This window comes from Eucalyptus grandis, chromosome 1 (assembly GCF_016545825.1).
Source record: "Eucalyptus grandis isolate ANBG69807.140 chromosome 1, ASM1654582v1, whole genome shotgun sequence".
NCBI lineage: Eukaryota > Viridiplantae > Streptophyta > Magnoliopsida > Myrtales > Myrtaceae > Eucalyptus > Eucalyptus grandis.
The window spans coordinates 29,276,682-29,300,539 of NC_052612.1; the positions used below are offsets into that span (position 1 = coordinate 29,276,682).

The 23,858-nt window shown below is 38.4% G+C and overlaps 1 protein-coding gene and 1 long non-coding RNA gene across 3 annotated transcripts; one reads left to right on the top strand and one right to left on the bottom strand.

Moving 5' to 3' along the window:
• Positions 1-19,708: 19,708 nt before the first annotated feature.
• LOC104452408 lies at positions 19,709-22,482 on the bottom strand. Of its 2 annotated transcripts, none has more exons than XR_005549847.1 (3): positions 22,233-22,482; positions 20,984-21,104; positions 19,709-20,314 (listed from the first exon to the last, which is right to left on the bottom strand). It is a non-coding gene; the product is annotated as an uncharacterized LOC104452408 (long non-coding RNA). The 2 variants fall into 2 exon arrangements; XR_005549846.1 differs by having other exon boundaries at positions 20,984-21,113.
• A 240-nt stretch (positions 22,483-22,722) lies between these two features.
• LOC104429162 (F-box/kelch-repeat protein At3g23880-like) lies at positions 22,723-23,643 on the top strand. Its single transcript, XM_010042069.2, has one exon. It carries the CDS (start codon positions 22,723-22,725, stop codon positions 23,641-23,643), a length of 921 nt encoding a protein of 306 aa, XP_010040371.2.
• Positions 23,644-23,858: the final 215 nt, after the last annotated feature.

A 23,858-nucleotide genomic window follows, 5' to 3' on the forward strand; every position in this document is an offset into this window, starting at 1 on the left:
TTCTTTTTTAAGCCAAATTCGAGCGGTGTCACTAGGTCACTCTTGTGAGATTGAAATGTCATAGAATGGATCAATCGTTTTCTATTCTAATAGAATAAATCAAATCGAAAATTTCACTGGATACTAAACATAAAATAAGTAAGTGGAGAATAGAAAACAAAGGATTATTCGCCTTCTTCTTCTTAGTCTTTTCTTTGACAAAAGAAAGGAATTTTCTGCATTCCTTTCTTGTGTCAAAGAAAACCGGTTTTTGATCCCGTTAGTACTGCTGATTATACGTTGAGTTATTAAGGAAATGATCTGCGACTCTAAGGCTATTCTGATGCTGATTGGAGAGGAGATTTAAATGAAAAGAAATCTACCTCTGGGTTTGTACCGAATAATGGCACTATATGTTGGAGCAGTAAGAAACAAAAGTGTATAGCCTTGTCCACGATGGAAACTGAGTTCGTGGCATTATCAACAGCAGTATAAGAAGATGTTTGGCTTAAGAAATTATTGGATCATTTAGGTGGTTATTGGAAGTGCTGCAGATTTGTTATTGGTTAACCGTGATAGCCAAGCAGCGAAAGTGTACACCAAAGATCCAAAATATCATGGCAAGACCAAACATATAGATACCAAGTATACTTTTTGTCAAGGATATGATTGCACGAAAGGATGTAAACTTAGAGTACATACTACGCATAGAATGGTAGCAGATCTTATAACAAAGCCAATACCTAGATATGTGTTTTGTGGCCATGTGAAATCTCTAGGATTGCGTAGAGTCTGATGTACTGGATTGTAATTTCCCTAAGTGTTCACATTTGATGAATTTGTGTTTTTCATCATTAATGCCTATGAATCTTAGTTTGATCTTTATGCATCTTAATGCTCAGTGCATTACTTTAAGTTGAGAAAGTATGTCGGACAGATAAAAGATTAGCCCACTCACACGGGTAATCGCCTCTATTTACTGTGTGATAAATAGAGATGAGACTGTTTTTAAGCTTATTATCTAGGTGATAATCGAGAGCTCAAGCTTAAAATACGTATGTCGCCTTAACTAAGTGTTAAGATGAGGACATAATACTTACTATGTCCGAAAGTAAAATAACCCACATATTTTACTTTATCTGTCTATAATGTCAGATGTGAGTTCTGATGAATTTTGTGAATGAGTAGATAAGTGAACTCAAGTTAGACATTGGGTATGTCTGAACTATCATCTGTACGGTATTGAAAGGTATAGACATACGCTCCATGGGAAAGGAGTTAATACAGTAATACGTGTTTCATACTACGTATGCATGAGATGACCAATAAGAGAGGCAAGAGTTTGATCTCAACTTTTATGTCGTGTCAGGCTATTGAGGAAAAGAGTTCCTCAATTTTTAGTCCCCTCATGACTCTTACTTATTCTCAAGATTTCTATTTAGTGTTTGCTATCTTAGGATGTTGCCAATGGTCATGAGTTGATTTGATCTAATGGGACATTTCTAGAAAAGCAAGCTGAACTGAAATTGAGAGTTTGAAGGAAAGAGGAAGATCGATTTTGGAGAATCACATTGTAGTTTTGTATTCACCGGTTAACCAATTATGACTGTCTTTGGGATAATCATAATTGTGAATACAATATAATTATATATCATTGTTTAAAAGAGATTAAGAGAGATATAAATGTGATCGATCGATCTAGGGTACTGCATACTAAATCTACTCGGAGTGTGACGCCCATTATGAGCTGCTATATATTCCTAACAGATGTATAGCAACGAGCTCTCAAAGTATGCTAGTCGCACGGATTATTCACCGGTATGAATGTGGAAGAGAGGTAAAGAGAATCATGTTCAGCCCACCATGTGCGAGTGGGAGATGATGGTTTTAATTGGTGATGGGCTTAAGGCCCGTCCGCCCATGCTGGGCCCAAAAGGCCCGGCCCACGGGAATAGGGCCCGTGGATGGGGGAAGGTATAAAAGGGAGGAGAGAGAGAGAGATGACACCCTTTGGATAATGAATGTACGTCTTCTTCTCTCCAACGCTCTCTCCCTCCCAAAACAAACAAGTAAGCAAACGGCGACACTGTCTTCTCTTCAAGGCGTCATCGGATCGAATAAGGGACAAATTCTCTTCCTCTTATCGGCGTCGGTGTCTAATCTGTGGCTAACAAGGTACGCTCGAATCCATGGTGTGTTTTACGATCGGTGATATGTGTTTTTCCCGGGCTTCGTCTTCCGCATTGATTTAGGGGTTCGATTGAGTGTCGAATCCGGTTTTCGGGATCCGTTATTCCCAACACAAGGCATGGCTAAGAAGATGGAGGATTCCATCACTTTGTGATGTGACGCAGTCTTCCGAGCTTGTTTTTACTTCAGGCGCCTCGTTTTCATATGAAGGCAATTATTCATGTGAAAGAAGAGTGCGGTGTTTGTGGTCCGGCCGCGCTTGTATTTCCAATGGAAAGTGGACCACAGCCTTGAAAGCTACAGTAAGTGCAATTGCATTCGAAATCTACGCAATCAAATTTTCATACGACAATTGTGGGGACTGAAACATCGTATTCGCCGCCATCACCGTCGACGGCGCTAGACATCCCGGAGAGGCCTCCATCCACTGGAAAAGAAGAAGAAGAAGAGAGATCACGGCACAACTCAACATGCGCACCTCTCTTGGTTTATATTGAGTCAGAAAGTGAAGTTATGCATGTTAAACTATGGAGTTATCCATTTTTAGTTTTGTTATTCTTTATTATTTAAAATATCCTGACCATGCACTGATTCATATTATATCAAATTCAATATTCCGCGCCAATCAATTTGAACGCATACATTTTTTCGCTAGAGTCTTTTCATGTTTTAACGAGTCTATTCATTTGTTGCCCCTATTTTAGAGGAATCCGATTTGGCTTAAATTGTCTTTGATTTTACTAAATCAACTAATTCATTTTGAAAGGAAAAAGATAACTCAACATCAATTGCCTTCAAATCGATGTTAAGTTAAAATTCAATCGATCTAAGAACATGCTCCATGGGAGCAGTAGCTTGACCAGGAAGCAGATCGTTTCTTGCCTTCCACGTAAACTATTCAGAAGAAACTTCAACATCACTTTCTGCTGTCCTTTGCCATTCCCCGTTTTTGCTAGAGCCAGGTGAACTCGGACCGTCAATCAGCAGAATTCCTGTTAATAAAGAAGAGTTCCAGCACCTTGCACCTGACTTTAGAAGAGCTCCAGCACCTCGCCAGAAAGAAGGGATAAAAAGAAACAAACCTTATTCTGTTTAGGATCGAAAGGTAATATATTAAAATTCCTTTATATGCGACTTCTAATAGACAAAATTGGGCTTGAACTAGGACTCCACCCCTTTGGAACTTATTTATTTCAGTGGATCCTTTCTTGCAAACAATAACAATCAATATGTTAAGTGAGAAAGAGTCCAATTTTAATATATCAAAGTATGCGATAAGCACAACCGAAAAAATCCCTTATCCAGTTAAGTTTTTAAACCAATAAAGACTTCAAACACTTAAAGAGCGACTTGTACTAGGCTTCATAACTAGATTAGAAAACCTTTACCTATTAGATTTAGGAATCATGTAGTCTGGGTATATAATCCCCCCCAAACCACCAAAGAAAGAGAATTTTTCATATACTCCATAGCTACATTCTTTCAGTTAATCATGTCTCTGAACAACTCGCATTCTGGAGACGACTTCTCGACAAAACCCGGCTCCTCCACCGCGGTACCACAACAACAAAATCATTCGACACAATTGCCGGCCACGCCCGAGAGCGGATCGAGAGACGATGGCAGTGGAGAGAATACTCACGAGCTTTTCAGTAGAAAAACCACTCGCCAGATGATCATGCAGTTTTGGGATCAGGATGATGATGAGCCTAATTTTCCTGGGTCGCTGAAACAAAGGAGGAATATTTTGGCTCACCTGTGAAGCCAAAATCGACTGTCGAAGCAACAGCATCGAAGGGAAAGGTCTCGACGAAACCTGGCTCCTCCACCGCGGCACAGCAACAACAAAATCATTCCACACAGTTGCCGGCCGCACCCAAGAATGGATCGAGAGACGACGACAGCGGAGAGAATACTCACGAGCTTTCCAGTGGAAAAACCACTCCCCAGATAATCAAGGAGTTTTGCGATCAGGATGATGAACCTAATTTTCCCTTCTTCGCGAAAACAATGGAGGAATATTTTGGCTTACCCGTGAAGCGAAAATCGACTGTGGGAGCAGCAGCATCGAAGGGAAAGGAGCGTAAAGTCGAGGAGTAGAGAGGAAAGTTTATGTCTCTTCAACATTGATTTGCGATTTGTTTAGGAATATTTAGGTTGATGATTTGGATCGTTTTATGGTTTTTTGTGAAAATTTCGTGGTAACTACAGCTTAGGTAATTTCCATATATTTGCTATTTTTGGTATTGATGCATGAAAAATTGCATGAAATTTGGGTGCATCGAGAGCTGGGCAATCACCTTCGACAACCATTAATTTGCTTTGACTCGACGTTAGGAGAATTATTGATGCACGAGTAATTATATATCATGCATCTCTTTATTTTGGTATTTCGCTTGATTCTCGCAACTCTTCTCCTTCTTTTTAGTATCTTTTCTACGATTTGTTTTGGTTGATTTTTTATTGAGAGTTTTTCTCTACCCCGTCAAAATTGCCAACATGGCCATTGAGCAATCCCGTACAAGCAACCAGACTAATACAAAATTCACATTATTCTCAACGAGAAGACCACTTTTGATAACTTCAAATTGGATTGACGAAACTAATGCTTAAGTCGGTAAGAAAAAGGGCTGGTGCATCAAATATTTACTTTCTAGGATATGAAGATGAATACTCGTTATGCATGATAGTATAAACAAATCTCAGACATTTATTATTGCTAAATTGGATATAGTTACCTCGAAAACTTACTACATTTAATGTCATGGTGTCGACATTTGGCTTATGATATTGTGCGATTACATTATTAAGATTCTAGAGTTAACGAGCCTATCTCAGTATCTCCAAGCTGTCGTGCTGATGCCATAATTGTGATAATAAAAATTCTATTATAAATCTAATCAAATCTAATATATCATACTAAAATTGCCTTTGAGTGCATTCAATGGGGAAGTCCATGGATAAACAGTCTTTTCTTCTGATAGAAGCTTGGATACAATTATAACATATACATATATATATAGACCCTCACAGCCACTGGAGGGAGAAGCTTTTTCGTAAGAATTTTGGTCAACAACAAGAAGTCTTGTTTTCCAGCTAGTTCCTTGTGATAACAAGTTGCATCGACCGTACCAAGCCTTTCAATTTCTTGACATTCAATCGGAGTTCAATTTGGATCGTTTTATGGTTTTTTGTTAAAATTCCGTGGTAATTTCGATATATTTGCTATTTTTGGTATTGATGCATGAAAAGTTGCATGAAATTTGGGTGCATCGAGAGCTGGGCAATCACCTTCAACAACCATTAATTTGCTTCAACTCCACTGCAGATTGTCCAAGATTCTCAAATACTTTTACTTTTGACTCGACGTTAGGAGAATTATTGACGCTCAAGTAATTATATATTATACATCTCTTTATTTCGATGTTTCCTTTGATTCTCTCAACTCTTCTTCTTCTTCTTCTTCTTTTTAGTATCTTTTCTACAATTTGTTTTAGTTGATTTTTTATTGAGAGTTTTTCTCTACCCGTCAAAATTGCCAACATGGCCATTGAGCAATCCCTTACAAACAACCGGACTAATACATACCTTATCAATTTTTGGGATTTTGTTTCATTGTTGCCTCGACTCCAAAAAAAGGATATGGGAGGGCAACAACTAACTCCACCTCCAAATTTTTCCGGACTATCCGACCTTCGGTTTTTCATTGTGAAAACTTATCTTCACAAGAGAATTCATTTTCACTCGTTTGGTTCCAGCCACCTCACGAACTAAAAAGCGATAATTGCGTGAACGTCAATTTCGCACAAAACCTAACAGAACACTAAACTTAGAAAATAGTTTACTTACAAAAAAAAAAACACTAAACTTAGAAAGACCAAGAAGAAAATAATGCTTCACGCTTTACGAGAGGGATTCCTAGAAGTTTACGGTCACTCTGGCTTCCGTGACAATCTCCACCTTTGTGCACAAATTGATTAGTTTCTTCGTGGGTTTTCTTAGTTTAGGGTTTTGTTTAGCACTTTTTGGTTGGTTCTCTCTGTGTATAAGTTCGTTTTTTTTTTCCTCTCGTGAAATTGACTTTCATGGAATTATCTCTTTTAATTCGTGAGTCATGTCTCGGCATGAACAAAATGAGTACGGATGAATTTTCTTGTGACAATAAGATTAGGCGATGGGAACGTATGGAGGTGGTGTTAGTTTTTTGTGTTCTCTTATTGTTTCTGTTATCTTTTATTTGGAAATTTGGATCGTCACATGTTTGGGGGCAAAGAGCAACTTATCTTTGTTCTTTTTTTCTTTTGTTGTTTTGTTTATAAGTTTAATGAAATTCTAAATGTTGTTGTTGTTATTATTATTATTAGGGAAAATCTCAAATAAGAACATGAAGTAGAGCCATCTTCTCAAAAAAGGATCTAAAGTGGACATCGTCTCAAATAAAGACCTGAAGTGGCTAATGTACTCTCAATTAAGGACCTGAACTTCTAATTTTATTCATAGCCAGGGGTACTTTTGTCCAAGAACATTATTCTTTATTTTTTTCTCTCTTTCTTCTTTTTTCTTTATTCATCTTTCTCACGCTCTACATCACCTTCATTATCAGCCCCTCCGTCTCTCTTTTGGCATCTCGTTGTATGACCAAGATTGGATTTTCTTTAACACGAGCCATTACAACATAGTCTAACTTGTTGAAAATTTTAAATTTTGCTCCTTAAAATGGTTTGTAGACAATTCCATGAAACCAAAATGAGCTTTCAACAATAAGTTCTCTTTATTCCAACATTCATCGCAAATTCTGATCTCAAAGCCATAATATGAATATGCTTTTGCTGAGACTCAACTTCTTGTCCAACTCCTAGCTACGCAACTAATCCCTTTGGTGACGTATTTCTCTCACCTTGAGAGTGCATCAAACTCCACTTATTCCGGGCCTTCCCGCTAACCTAGCAACTGTAATTTTGTGTGCGGTTTTCAGTCCTACTTGCCAACAATAGAGCAGCAATATCCAAGCATTGCCAAATCGTCTTGTTTGACTAACTTATGCCTCTATTCAATTAACACTTGGTGATCAACAATTTCATGTCAAAGAACAATTTCGTTGCGGTAGGTGACTCTTTCAACCTCGACAACAGTTTACCTCATCAATTTCAAATTGGATTTGTAAATTCGATCTTTCAAAGATCCCCTTACCCTTTGCAATGCCAATGGCTTCTTTCAATAATCTCTAGTCTGGAGACACCCACTCACACTCTTGCCATTCTCATCAACACAGCTCCTCCTCAACCGATACCCCATCTTGAGATTGATCATCAATTGTGTTTGACATCATTAACTGTAGAAACTATTGTACTTTGTTGCCTCATTGTTGCCATTGACAAGTCCTATTCGAGCTCTTGATCTCATCGACCGTTGCCCTCGATAGAAAATCCAGCATCGTCATCGTCAAACGGAGGTCGATCCGAGCTTTAGGTTGAGCATGAGCGAGCCAAGTAGCAAATAACTCCAATTCGACTTCTCATTACTAGGACCAACTACGTGATGACATGAAGCTCACGAGGTCGCTGGTGGGGGCCCCGATTATGGCATTGAAGATGGAGGCAATGTAGGGCAAAGGAGGAGCTATGAGGAAGATGAAGAAAGAAAAAAAAAAAAATTAAAGAAAAAATGTTCTTGGACAAAACTGCCCCAAGTTATAAATAAGATTGGAAGTTTGGGTCATTATTTGAGATTTTCCCTTATTATCATCATCATCATCGTCGCCGCCGCCGCCGCCGTCGTCGTCGTCGTCGCGTCATCGCCGTCGTCATCATCATCATCACTATTACTATTACTACTATTATTACTATTATTACTATTATTATTATTATTACTATTAGTATTATTATTATTCTTACTGATATTATTCTTACTATTATTATTATTACTATTGTTGTTGTTATTGTTGTTGTTGTTATTATTGTTGTTGTTATTGTTACCGTTATTATTTTTATTATTATTACCGTTGTTGTATTTATTATTATTATTATTATTATTATTATTATTATTATTATTATTATTATTATTATTATTATTATTATTATTATTATTATTATCATTATTATACTTTGTTGCCGTTGTGGTTTCTACTACTACCATAACTATTAGTAGTTTTACTACCCCTGCGATGCATTTTTTTTTATATTTTAAATCAGAAAATAGAGAGGAGCAAATATTTCTTCTGGTAATGTAACTCAGCAAGTTTGTATTATAACTAAAGGTTCTCTTTACTAGTAATGTACTTCTAACCACTAAACTTTTGCACAACCAAATACAACGGACTATTGCAGATTAGAGAGTAAAGAAAGGTATTGTTCGTGATTGTTTTCCTGTTGAAATAAATAAGTCGCTGCAATAATATCCTAGATAATTCAAGCCTGCCAATTAGGATCCTCAAAAATAGGGGCAACAATTGAACAAACTCTTCAAAATTGAAAAGACTGCAGCCTCCTAACAATTACATAAATAGTTCAGCCACTAGTGCAATTTTTATTTTTATTTTTTCAGATTTCTTGATGTAAATTAAACTTCCATAAGCCAATCTAAATCTTATAATAAGCATCTCAGTTAGAAATCTCTACACATAACTTCAATTTTCATTGAAGCTACACATTTTGTTCTCTGATATCCAAGAGACTTCTCCACTCCTTTTATTTAATGGAATGAGCGGCAAATTAACAAGATATACATCAAGGCTAAGAAAATCAGGAATGTCACAATCGCCTTAGTTAGTCATACATGAGACGTGTGAACGAGTCTGGGCCAGCCATTAAGGCCCATGGGCTTGGCGGCGCTAGCACAATCAGGCCTCCGTCCATTAGGGCGTGGGCAGCCATTAGGCCTAGGCTGTCCTCTGTTCGAGCACAGCCCAATTCCGGGGAAGTTGGGTGGGAAAATAGCTTTGTGCGGAGCGAAAGTAATGTAAGTTTGTAGGTAAGTTTCTTTACTTTTCTCTTTTGGGAAAAAGTCGCAAAAAATGTTAAACTATGCACACTATGACACATCTATCCCAATTTTTTTGTGATACAAAAAATTCTAAACTTGTACCCATATGACACATTTATCCCAAATTTGTATCAATTTGACACATTTACCCACAAACTTTTTTTTTTGGTGACCCTAAACCTATATCCATGCGACATATTTACACAAGTTACTCTAAACTTATACTCACGTAACACAATTACTCCAAATTTGAGGTAATTTTTGTTTGGCTTTTTTTTTTTTGGCAATATATTGACAGAAACGTGAAGTAATTTAGGGGAGAGTTTGTAAAAATATTTAATAAAACCAAAAAGTGAGCTACTTAGATAAAAATAACTATATCGCATAATATCATATTGCATTATTGCCAAAAGTGGCTTATCGCGGTGAAGTGTGATAAAAGAGGGCACCAAAAGGGTAGTAGCAAAAAATTAATGTGGGGAAGGTGCGAGTTCGAATAATGCGAAAATGATAAGCTCGGTTCGACATTTTAGTAAAACTAACTATGTGTTTGACTGCAAAATGAGTATTTAAATAATAAGTGATCCCTATTTAATGCCATAAAATGGCTATGTGACGTCATTAGCAATAACCATTGAATAATTCCACAATAAAATATAATAAATATTATAGTCTACGACAGAATTAAATTTACTATGTATATAAGAACAACCGTATAAATTCACATACTTCAATATATTTCTCTACCTTCTAATTAATAGGCATTGCCGCTATACGGCAGAATTAAATATTTATCTAATAGATTGAGATATCAAAAGTTGTTCTCTTAGATTTTTACTTTTGTGAGATAGATCTTTAATGTTTTATTTGAAAAGAAAAATATAATTGCGTTGCAGATCAAGGAAGACCGACCAAAAAAACAAAAAGATCAAGGAGGAGAGCGGTTATGGAAAACCATAAAAAGGGATAAAGAAAGAAAAAAAATTGAAAAAAAGGAGTAGTAAAGGGAGTTTCATCCTAGGCTGTTAAAATTAATTGTGCAAATGAGTCCATATCTTCGAGGGTAATCTTAAGATGTAAATTGTTATCCTTAATTTTAGAGAACCTTACTTAATCTATAAGGAAACATTTGATGAGGCAATGAGAAAATTCTATAAATTTAAAGAAACTTAAAGGTTGACGGACTTGTACATTGAAGCCCCCATTTACTCAAGTCCCATGCAGAACGGCTTCTTTCTTCCTTGTTTCCTCACCCTTGCTTCAGGAGCAAGTGGAAAGATCATAGGAGCAAGGCGAAAGGACGAAAGAAAAAGAGAAGACCAAAAGGGAGGAAGAAAAGAGGTCAACGGAAGCCCAAAGTGAGTTTCTTTTTGCATTTTGTTAATTTTTGGTCGACTTTTGATTCATAATTTTTGTCTATCCCGTCAAAATTGTCAAATTCGCCGTAGAGGTTGTACTCAACACTGAAATTCGACACAACTAGGTCAAAGTAAAATTAGGAGAACAGTACACTATTCTTTTTTTCTCAATAGACCCTCACTTTTCTCTTCACTGATGCAAAGCAAATTGATTTTCCACAAATAAATCTTAATTTTTATCCAAGTATCTTAGAGATCTATCCAGAGCTTCATTTGCCATTGCTAATCAACATCTTGCGATTCCGCAACTCATTTGTTCTCAAGATATAATGGAACCAACCGCGGATTCACAGATGCGATTGCTAATAGCAACATTTAAAGAAAGATCAAGAATGATGTAGTCGCCTCAATCGATTACCGAGGCTATTGATATGAATAAGACCAAAGTAAGATTATGTTTCTACTTTTGGAAACTTCTATAAATAAAGAAAAGTAAGCAATAATGCTTTTGGCATATTGAAAACTTTGTCATTTATGTTTGCTAGCTTGATTAGCAAAATCTATCTTAAGTCCTATTGAAAAAGGCAAGATTAGGTAGGTGATGTACAGCTAGTTAATCTGAAATATTCTTTCGACTTGAAGTGGTTCACAATTCAACAAATACTATATTAACTGGAGTTTATTTCACGAAAGAAAACACCTGATGAGTACAAACAATCTTAATTATTAGTTCTTTGAGTTACATAAAGCAAAAGGCAAAAAAAAAAAAAAAAAACCTTTATCATGGACGTAAATACTCTACGATTTCTCAAGTCATATTTGCATGTGAATAGAAACGACATACCTATGCTATTTAAAAAAGACAATAGAGACAACAGAGGAAAATGATCCAATGAGAGTTTTTTACCAAGTCTGCAATGGCGAATGTGACATAAAATTGTGGAATACTCATTAACATTGAAGTAAATTTACTTATTTATGATACATTCAGCTGTTACGAATAATAGAATTAAATTTAGTATGCATATATTGACACAATCATGATAGATTTTGAAATTTTAAAATTTTCTATCTTTTGACTATCAAACGTGGTTAGAGTACCTATGAAAGAATTACGACACATAAATTTTTGGGGTTGATTTATAAAAAAAAAAAAAAAACACATGGCATATAGTTTAGAAGCATTTTATTTTCATTTTGTTTTATTTTATTTTAGGTCGTAGGTGAAAGGAAGATTTTTCACATATTCCGTTCAAGTTTTTCATATTTTTAGATAATATACGCCAAATGATGTATTTTCGAGTAAAAAGGAAAATTTTGGATAGAATATGTGAAAAATATAAAAGAGAATATCATGTGTGGTGCAATGATATATTCAGAGAATTATGCACGAGTGAATTTGGAAACAAAATACGCTTCAAATATCTAAATTTTTCCCCTATAAAAGGTGTTGTGCGCGTACGGACGAGGAGGGGGAGGATTTCGAAATTTTGAGAGAAAATACGTGAGGAAGTTTTAGGGTTTTTGAGGTTTGAAGCTGAAATTAAAAAAAAAAAAAAATCATTTCGGTGGGGGTGAACCCACGTCCGAAAAGCAGGAGAGAGAGACAAGACTGGTGAGTGACGTGAGAGAGAGAAAAAAAGAGAAAAAAAAAAAAAAAAGGGGCACGACTGTTCATCTTCCTCGCGGGGCTGCCCCTGCTCGCGTCGGTGCCGCTTACCAGCGCCGTCGACCGCGCCGGCATCGCCTCCACCAGCTACCTCCTCTTCTCCGCTGCTGTCGCTCCGCCACCGCCGCTCTGCCGGCGTCCTGCCAGTCGTCGGAGATCCCCCTCACCCACGAGCTTGCGCCAACCCGCGACCCCAGCGACCCACTTGCAGATCCCGAGTCGCCCGTCGCTACCGTCGCGCCCCGCCTGCGAGCCTCTGCGACGCCGCGGCTACCGCCATATCTGATTCGCCTGCTGCCCGGAGCCGAAGCCCTGCGACCCGACGTCCCTGACCGCCGCACTTCACGCCCGGACGTTGCCCCCGGTGCCTGACAGCAAGCTTCGCGCCCCGCGACACCCCTCGCCGGTGCCCTGCCACGTCGGAGTCCCTCGCCGGTGTCAATCCTCGCTGCCCCGCGCCGGACGTGCTGCTCGCCGTGCCCTCGCCGGAAACCCTCGTCGGAGCTCCGAACCAGCGGTCAAGATTTTTTTTTATAAAAAAAAAAAGAAAAATCGAATTAGGTATTTTTGCTTTATTTTATTAGGTAAGTTTATGTTATTTTATTTTTTATTATCATCTTTTTTATATCTTGTTTTCTTTGGTTGCAATACCTATCTATGATAATTGGAAATCTAAATGTATCACCCGATTCGTAATCTATAAGGTTTTAGATGAAATAATTAATCAGTGTAAATAAAATTGATATTTTGATATTTAAAGCTTAAGATCAATTTATCAATTTTATTAGCGAAATATTATTCCTTGATTTGAATGAGGTGTGATATTTTTTGGTGATTTTGAATAGCCTTGATTGCTTTATTTATCTTAAAATATGTCTCGAGTTAGAATATTGCATGTTTTAAGGTTATTTGCATATTTAGGTTAAAGCATTCTATTTATCATGAATTTTCAAAAAAATCAAAAAAACTAAAAAAAAAAAATCAAATCAATTAATTTAGGTTGCTAGTACATTTATTTAGGATGCTAGTTTTATTATTATTTGAATTGCATGTTAAATTTTAATTTTGGAAAGAAGGAAAAGCCACAAAAATCACCATGCATATGTCATATAAAATTAGGGGACATATTAGGGTAAAATTGCACTTAGTTTAATTTTAGATAATATTTTCTCTTAATTTATTATAAGTTTAGGTATTTTCTTAAATAGATTGCATTTTAGGATTATTTGGGTTAAGATAATATTTTAGTTTAAATTAGGATATGACTCAACCTAATTCCTAATATAAATTATATAGGATCTTAATCTAGTTAGGTAATTTTCACATTTCACCAAATTTTGAATCTCATGAAAAACAAAAAAAAAAAAATGTCATAGGTTAAATTAGTTTTATTATTTAGGATAAAATGCATTCTTTTAGGAAAAAGAAAAAAATGTCATATGCACATCATTAGGGTTAGATTCATTGAGATGCATGTCATTTAGTATTTTTGCTAGGCCCATTTAATTAGAAATTACATGTCATTGGAATTAGGTTATTTAGTTAATATTGCATTGCATATTGCATAATTTTCGTTAATTAAGTGAAAACAAAAGAAATTGCGTGTTAATTAGAAATTATATCTAAGGTTGATGATGTAAATTCTGATTTAATAACGCAAATGCTTTCGTTGTTATGAGATAAGTCCTGCAATTTATTTATTACTTTAGTTGGATATTAAATTGGTGATTTGCGCACCCGCATGAGGTTAACCTCACATGTTAGGGAAATAGCTTAAAATTAATTCAAGCTGCATGCTAAACATTTTTCAAAATAAAAAGAAAGGTACCGAAAAGACGTTAGAGAAATCTAGCGTAATCAAGTCCCCAAACTCATAAATATATAGTTCGTAGAAGTAAAGTAAATCTCCAATTACTTTACTTGAGTTTTTAATCGACCCACCAAAAATAGATTAGTTGCGACTCCTAATTGAAAATCAATCACATGTTAAGAACTTGAACCTAATTCGCGAATTGGTATGGGTTTGGGAGAGCCCGAGTTAAATTTAGGCTTAACAATTCATTAGCCAAACTCTAGGTGCACCCAAAAATTGGTCGCGACAATTATATATCTCATTACTGACTAAGGATTTGGTTGTTTCACAAAAAAAAAAAAAAAAAGAATGACTTTGATAACATTTTATAATGAACGATTAATTTATTACTTACAAAATTGAATAAAGGAAAAATATTTTCGTCATCCACGAAATAGTTAGATATAGATCATTACTGATAATGAATATATTTTCTATTGACTAATATTTCTAAACAATAAAACTGATCATTTTTTGAAAAAAAAATTCCAATTTTGATTTTTCTGTTAAATAAAAAGCACTCTAAAATATCAAATGTTGTTCTCTTAGGCTTTGCCTTTTATTAGAAAGATCTTTGAAGTTTTCTTTGACAAGGGACACAATCATGCGCTTCCTCGGTCTTTAATTTTAAAATATATATATACGTAAGATTAGGAAAAAATTTCCCCCCTTATTTGTGTTATACACACACACACAATAGATTTAGATGCTTATAGTCAAAGCAAGGTTTGAAAAATTTCTTATTATAATTCTCTAGGACTATTGTTAATAAAAGAAACTTTCTGAAAAAAGTTATAAAAAGATTCTTCTGGTGTTAAATGAAAGAAGAGAAAATTTAGCGGAGAGAAAGAGAGGGGGGAGGAGAGAGAGGATTTCAATTCAACAAGCCACGGACACATCAACATGTCGAGTCAATACCGTGTCAAAATTCTCAATACAAATTTTAATACTTCATTCTTTTAATCGAAGAGAATTTCTTAATAAAACTATAATTTTGGACTATGTTGAAATCTAAATTTTGGGGAAAGTACACTAGAAATGCAAAAAGTTATGTACGACGCTCACTTTGGTGTCAAACGTTTCCATTGGATCATTTAAGTGTCAAATCAGAAAAAACGATCACTTTAGTGCCACCGGTGAGAGATTCCAGCTAAATTGGTCACGTGACTTTTATATTTAAAAATAAAAAGTTGACGTGGCTTTTAAACGACATTGTTTTCCGTCCTCCTTAAAAAACGACATTGTTTTGCCGTCATACGTGGATGATTTCACAAAAACGACGCCGCACAGCTCATATGGGGATTGAAATTAACACCCTTAATTGCTCATTTTAGTTTCCTCTCTCGAAATCATTATGACCTGCAATTGCAATTTACAATAACCTCTGGTATATCAATATACTAAAATAAAGGAAAGGATCGATGTCTCCGGCCTTTTCCATGCCCTCATCGCCTCGATATACCTATATGTACATGTGAATGTTTGATGAATGTGAGTTCTTATATTTGATAAGCACGAATTAATCACGACAAAGAAAGATAATGATGAACTAATATCATAATAAAACATACTCTCCTAACCTTATTGATCAAATGATTAAGACTCGAGTTAAAGTTCGGATGAATTTGTGGTTATTAGACCAGCACTCGCTCTGTTCGTAGGTTTGTTTTGGCATAAGTATGTCTTCAGCTTAATTGTGGTTTTATTCTCTTATAAAAATCCAATTTTCCTTTTCTTAGGTTAGGTCGGGTTACATAAACTCATTATATCTATTGAGTTATTCATGGTGACAACACTGATCCTTAGAAAAATATTATTTTCCTCCATCCCTGATTAGAGAAAATCTCCTAGAACCAATTTTCTATTTGAGTGGGTTACAAGAAATCACTTTTCTTTACATTTAGTTAATTTGCATAAAGGTAATTTCAATATGTATAATCCACTAAGAGATTTGATAAAAGAAATTTCTTTAATAGGAGATGGAGGAAACACATGCCATAAAACTAGTCAAGAAATCGAGGACTCGTGTATATTTCTAACACCTCGGATTCATGCATCTTTTCTTACCTCTTTAATATCATGAAAAAGGATGTAGTGTAGTTAAAAACCTATGGAGCTCCCGACATAAATCTTTCAGAACATATACTTTTTCTTCTGGTAGGATTTTAATCCCAATGGATAGACATCTAATGTAGATTTTCCCATTGGCTTCAACTGCGTCAAAGTGTTTTGACTTTTTACACGTATTTGGCTTTTGTAACTTGTTGACTTTTGAGATTTGATTGGCTTTTTAGCACGAGTGATTTGATACTTGCATAACCCCAAAAATGCTCTTTTTTTTTTTTTTTTGGTCATCACCGAAAATACTTAATATATTAGATATTTTCATGTGCAACCGTGGTCAATTATAGTCCAAATCTCACCACCTTCCAGCGTTGTTTGACCTTCGTAGTAAAGCTGCCGAATGTTATCAAATCATCCCCGTTAAATTCGCCGGAGAAAACTAGAATATCCACCTCTTTTGACTTCTTTGCTGTCTAGTGGGTAGGTCATAGAGCCATTTGTGTTTGGATGATCTTTTAACCTATGCTCATATGGCCAATTTGAACGAGATCATTGGCTAAAAAAATATATATATTTTAATCATCACAACAATCGATCCATGATAGTAAATGTAATTTCATTTCAAATTTTGCGACCAAGTATACTAGTATCAACATGATATGAAAATACAAGATGTCCAACAAGATGAGTAAATTTCCTTGACACACTCCGCACTTGTCGTTCATGGACTTGCGAATAAGAGAAATTTTAAATCTGGAGAGATTTAAAATGTAAATTGATTTGGTTTATAAATTAAAACACAATCTTGAAAAGTCAAAATTAAGATCTTATTATCAGATATTTCTCCATCCAATACGGTAATTCTTTGACCGTGAGACGGTGAGACCGTCATGCTAGATTTACCCTTATTGGATAACATATCTGTCTCGGATTTCATTGCGGGGGTAACATGGCACGATATCTTTTGCCAAAAGGGTTTGACTCCACGAAGGGCCAAAAGGGCAGGGAGAGAAAATTTCAAGGAGTCACAAGAGACCATTTAAATTACCGCTACTGCCCCTCCCCTCAAACCATTCGCCGAGTCCAGACAGATCAGCCGATGGATGCCATGACATAACCCGAGTCCTCTCACACGTGTCGGCCTGATTGACCAGTCGACCGGTCGCTGGGTGCGTTTGGTTCAACATTTAGAAAGCTCATTGGGAAAATGCAAAGCAGTTTAGCCTAAAGGCCTTTGAAGGAAATGTAAAGACTGTTTGGTAAATTCTGCTTTGAAAAGCAACTTTGAGACAAATGCTGTTTGGTAGAAAACACATTTGCAAAGCCCCTTCGGTGATTTATCTAAATATTTTAATTTTTATTTTTTTAAATTAAAAAAATAATGTTTGCGACTTTTTTAATTTATATTTGACAATCATGTTAAAGATATTGTGTAAACAATTTTATTTATATTAAAATTTCTTTTTTTGCTAAAAAATATCAAATGGAAAAAAATTACATACTCTCTTTCTAAATTACAAGAAGAATATTTTCATTACGATAAAAATATAATAACATATGATTTAAAGAAAGAAGCTCATTATCCTTAAAATCATAGAATTGCTTCGTATCATTGAGGTATAAACTTATTATGCAAGATCTAGAGGCGGGCTCAAGTAAAAACAAAGAAGGTTGAAGATATTGATTTACATCTAAACTATAAGCATCACTACATTTTGCATCGGAAGCTTTCGAGAAACCACAGTTGAATGAATAGTTGGTAAAATGAGTTAATGTTTTGATCCTTAGTGCCGTAACATGACCTCAGGATTTTCCCTAAGTAACTCTAGCGAAAACCTTTGGAAATTGGATTTGCCATGATTATCATGGATCCTTTTGGCCTGTTCTTTTGCTTAGCATGCTAAATCCAGACGTGCGACCAAAGTGATGGAATTAATTTGCAATCTTACTCGTCTGCAATGGGAGCTTCAACTGTTAATTTGCGCAACGAACAATCTAAGACAGAGTGAAATCATACACAAGAGTAGAGTAACTCAAAAACCGCACTAAACCACATTATTATGATCCATACTTAACTCTGGAATTTTAAATACAAATCCAAAGCTCAACTCATAAGGAAAATAAGGGCAAGCAAAGCTATTCTCTGCACTGAGCAAGGAGCAGGTGGAATAATTGACACAGGGCTTCATTCCTCCTGGACTTGCAGACTACTCTGCCTCCATGGCCGAGGACAGGGACTTTCTGGTGAACCAGGTTGAGCCGCAGAAGTAGAGCGCTCTTGTTGAGGATGTTTTCCTCGATGCAGTTTTAGGCTATGCCCTTGAGCTTCAATACCCACTCTACCCTCCGCACGAAGGGGCTGACCTAGAGCCCCAAAAGCTCTACTTCCTGTGGATTTGCCATTCGAGCGTCCCAGGAGAAGACTGGTTTTTCCGTGAGCTACAAACTTGACAAACCACAGGCCCTTCCCGACAAAATCATACAGCATCCCATACCCAATCTAATGCCTTCCAAATCAGAAACTCTTACCCACGAACATCATCAGAGATCTTAAGAAAATCATGCATAAGCACTCACTGACAAACCACAACCAAAGAGGCTGACCACGGTCACGGTCCTCCAATGCTCTCCGCACACCAGACTACCCTCGCCGACGCTGCCAGTCGCCGAATTCACGAAGTTCCACAGCAGCAGCCGAGTCAAAACTCCCATTCCATCGCTCTGCTGCGCGGACCCGCTCGTCTTACTCATCTTCACGGCCTTCAGCGGCTCCCTCCTCTTGACCACCCTCATGTTGACACCCACATTCTCATCCTCTCCTCGGCAGCTCAACTCCATGGCCACGGTATCTAGTGGCGCCGGCATCGCGACCATCAGCTGCGATTGCAACCTCAGCGCCACCTGATCCTCGTCGTCGCCCGCCGTCCAGTCGTGCTTGATCCTCCCGGGCCTCGCCTCCTGATCCCGTGGCGACATTGACCCCAGCGACGACCCCGACCCCAATCCCGACGACACCGTTGACGAGACCGACGCGTGCGTCGGATCCTCGACGCCGGCGTGGCCCAGATCCTCCCGGCGCCGTAGGTGAGCGCGAGGTGGAAGCTCTCGGACGTCCGGTTCCATCCCACCCAATACATTCCCGATTGGGGATCCGCCAGCCTCGCGTGCCGCTCACCGGACTCTCGGTCGATCGATCGCAGTGGTCGTCGTCATCGGCGGCGGCGGATCGGAGGACGGCAGTTGAGCTCGTAGTCGTCACGAGGGAGAGAGCGATGGGGAAGGGTGCAGAGGGTGGGGGAGGGTGCGGAGAGAACGCCAGGGTTTTAGTTTTCAAAATGGACAGAACTGGTTTTTCAAAAGAGTTTTGAGGGTAAAATAGGCAACTTACTAACTTTCATTAAATGACCCTTCAGCATTCTCAATGGTTGGCTTTCACCCGAAAGCCCTTTGGGAACAATTGCCAAACACCCTAAATTTTCTCCAATGGGCTTTGAGGCTCTAATGGGCTTTCTAAATGTCGAATCAAATGCACCCGCTGTGTGGGATCCCTCCTTCCCACGTGTCTGAATTTCTATATATAAACCCCCCCCTTCTCATGTCTCTATGGAAAATATTAGGTGGGCCTCCAAGTCACTGTGTGCCCGCCCAATCAGGATTCGACACGTGTCGACACGTGGAGCCGGGGCCCGCAACTCTGCACCATTCTCCCATTTGCACGCAAGCGTGCGTCCCTTCCCCTCCCATTTTCAGACATTGAGTCAGAAAGGACCGGGCTCGATGGGCTCGAACACTGCTGCGGATCAGCCAAGGAGTATGACCGCTAAGGCGAAAAATTCCATTGAGGAGAAGCTATCTGGTTATGAGAACCCTTTCTACGTGGATGAAGAGGCGGAAGCTGAGGAGGAGATCGTGATGCTGAGCTCGTACTAGTCTTCACTCGCGGAACTAAAACTCTCTGAGTTGCACATAGCAGCAACCTTCAAGACCAATGCGCTGTTGCTCGAGGTGAGCGGTCTTCTCTTAGATATCCCCACCATGTTGCTTCTCAGGGAAAAATTGCGGCTTCTGTCCGACACGTGACTGGATGCGAAGATATTTCTGCGCCTTCTGCTGTAAGCATTTTCCGGTTTCACGATCTCTTTAACAGATGAAGAAGCAGAAGCATCTGCTAAGCTTGTGAAAGATTTCGACTTGCCATCATAGAACTTCGATATGCCCCTCCTGCAAATATTCAAAAGCAACCATAATGAATGGCACATAAAGGACGGTATATCTTCACGGATAGTGAAGGACCATTTCAACTCAAACTTTTCCCCCGTGTTTGAGAAAATCAACTCAAGTCAAAATATTTTTCGGGTAAAACAATCATTGACATCAAGTATGCAAAAGCAGTCGCTTATCTCAGCTTTCACCTAACAAATCTAACCATTAATGAACTCCAACTCCAACCTTTATGAGGAAAAGAGCAACCAAATCTGATAATCCCATGATAAGTGGAATTTGAAAGACATTCAACAGATTATGAAACATCATAATGCTACCTCCGGACACAGGACTTCAAGGCAAGCCATCACATTGTCCTGACTTAGTGTTCTTTCCCAGAAGATCTCTAACCCTAGTTCATGCAACGACCAATCGAAATTTGCTTCAATAAGATGAAATTGAAGCATCGTGACATGGGTATCTCCCTAGGATCATGCACCAACGAGCATCCACTCCATAGATTGATCAACAACCTTTCTAAATATAACAAAAATCAAACAGATACAGGGACAATCCAGGAAACATCCTTCCAAACACCACCGACACAAGAATCTCAACAAGCATGAGACTCGCAGCACAAATCGATAAAAAAACATACAGGCAGATTGTAAAGACAGTTTCACTCACATGCTAGTATATCCATAATGCCACCTTATGGGGCATCAAGCTTGGGATGCTGAACTGAAATAGCCACAAATAGATTGTCCCCGGGAGCATTTGCTTTTATACTCTAATTCCCAAGCATGTCCTGCAATTACTTTAAGCAGGATAAAGTGTAATAAGTTATTCTTCCTAAAAGATCCGAAAGATAAGAAAAGATATCGAATGAGAAAGTATATGCTATTTTTCAAGGAAAACGATTGTGCACTGTGCAGATTTCTGATACCTCTTGATAAACTCCTGCTATGTCATGATAGAGAAACAAACTACTACAATAATAATAATGAGCAAAGTACTGCAGACACTTCTTCAAGATTTAAATTGACTTGACTATTTTCAAGATTAAGTGAGTGAGAACAATCATATAATGGGAGACAGTATCCATAATCAGAAGTTAGAAATCCTTACATAAATTTCGGCATGGATAGGTCTTCCATAAAGTTTAAAAATATTTCCAGCCAACAAAAGGTGAGGTTATATCTGGTAAGTCAGCTATTCAATATGTGTCAAGCTGGAGTGCAAAACATCCATAAGTGAAAAACTTTTCTGATCTGCTATATTTTATTTGACATGCTACTAGGGAGGCACATGACGGGCTTTGGAGACCACAATTATGAGAAGGGACATCATATTCACTCTCCATTAAGCACTAGAGCTTCTCTCTTAGGTCATCCATCACTTGGTCTACATATTCTAATGTAATCAATTTCAAGTTCTATGCCATGTGCATATCATTTGAACTTTGACACTGTTCTCCAAGATGTTTAAGGCTTTCACTATATTGTATTGGAAGCATCAAAACAATTATTGCTGACTGTATAAAATTCGCATTTACATGATTAAGCCAACTTGTAATAGATTAACTGATAGTGCAATATTCATGTACTGAATAATGATGTCAAAGTAATAAGGCCTACATAATAATATCAGAAATATGGGACAGCAAAGGACAAAAAGTGCAGGGACCGCAGAGTCGCAGCAGAACGCAGAGTCGAGAGAGTTGAGAAGAGAGAGAAGATGAAGAGGGCGCAGTTGGAGTTCAGAAATCATGCCCTTCCAGTAACAAATCCAAATAAAGAACGGATTTTTTCACAAGAAAATCACCAAAGAAGTACCCATTTCCCAGAATGGGATAATTCACCAAAACCAACAGAAGCAGAAACAGAAATTGGTCAGCAACAGAGCCTGGAGAAGCAGAGGAATGGTCTCAAAGTACCAGGAAGGTCCCAAGGGTCGAACTTGTAGAGATCGATCTCGGCAATGATGGGGACGGAGATGGATTGCGAAGCGCACTTGCGAATCAGGTAATGGTTCACCAACTCGTCGTCCGTCGGGTGAAACCTAAAACCCGCTGGTAACTCCAACGGTCTCTTCTCGACTCTGTTCGTCTTCTTCTGCGACTCTCTGGTCCGTGCCCTTTTCTTCCGAGCCTTGAACTTGCTCAACTCTCGAACTCGAAGCCACCTTGAAACGGGAGACGACTAAACCCCGAGAAAATCTTGGGTAGTCCCGGTGCGCCAAGTCAGCGTCGAGCCACCCGTCACTTCTTCATTGGTCGGGGCGCACGCTGACTTGGCGCACCGGGGCCACCCTATATTTTCTCTTTCCCGCCTTCTCCTAACTTGCATGGCAACAGAAAAATCTTTGATCAACCGTTTCTTCAAGAGAAGAAATCTTTCCAAGATCAACCGGTTCGCCCTTCGCTCATGTTGACCATCATGATTTATTCCATCTTCTCCGACGACGACCAGAGGTCCTCCGCCTCCTCTGGAAACGACTCGAGTTCCTCCGCCTCCTCCGGAGACGACCGGAGTTCCTCCTCTGATGACTACCCGAAGCTCCCTGTCATCCTCCCGGACCTCCCTAACGATATCGTGTCCGACATCTTAAAGCTTTTGCCAGTGAAGTCGCTCCTTCGGTTCAGGTCCGTTTGCCACTCATTGCGAGACACCGTTGATGACCCCAGTTTCGTGGCCCTCCACCTGAGCCATTCTGCTCATTGGCATCTCACCTTTCTAAGTTGGGGCGATACTCCGGGGACCTCCTGCTTTCTGTTTGCGGGTCAGTCCTTTTCCCCTTCACATGCCACCTACCTGTTTCGTAGAACTTCCACGGCTTTACGCTTCGTTGATTCACGTGACGGTTTGATATGCGTCACGCGAGTTTCCAGAGGAGAAAGCTATGGAAAATCATTCGAAATGTGGAATTTATTCACAAAAAGGGGAAAGGTCATCCCAAGATTTGGTCCCGAGCGTGAATTTACTTCGGGAGGAACTTGTCGTATTGTTGTGGGATTTGCCTTTGATGCTTCAAAAAAAGACTACAAGATCGTGAGGATTCTCCATGATCCAATTGATGATAATCGACGCTTGGGCGAGATCTTTTCACTCTACACAGAGTCCTGGACAAGATTAGATTGTGAAGTTCCTTCATTAATTGGCTCCAGACCTGCGGTCTTCTTGAAAGGAAACCTACATTGGTTCGTTTCCAAGGACGATGATCTGCAGATGGATCGTAAAAATGGATCTATTATCTGGTTTGATGTAGCCAATGAGGTTTTTGATGAGATGCCTCTGTCACAAGAGCTTAAGGACAGAGTTAGTGTCGATAGAGAAGTCATTTTATAATGAGTTACTCACTGTGTGCACTCTTCGTTGGGAGGAGCCATATGGGCAACCTCAACCGCAATTGATTTGTTCGGTCTGGATTATGGGGAGTATGGCGTCCCCAATTCTTGGACAAAAAGTATACTCTTCGATATGGTAGACAAGTATCCCGACTGCATGGGTTCACCAGGAACGGGGAACTACTAATGGATTTGGATAAGGAAGAACGAGCTTCC

Coding starts and splice junctions, on each gene's coding strand:
- LOC104429162 (XM_010042069.2), top strand. CDS start 22,723: ATGTTGACCATCATGATTTATTCCATCTTCTCCGACGACGACCAGAGG.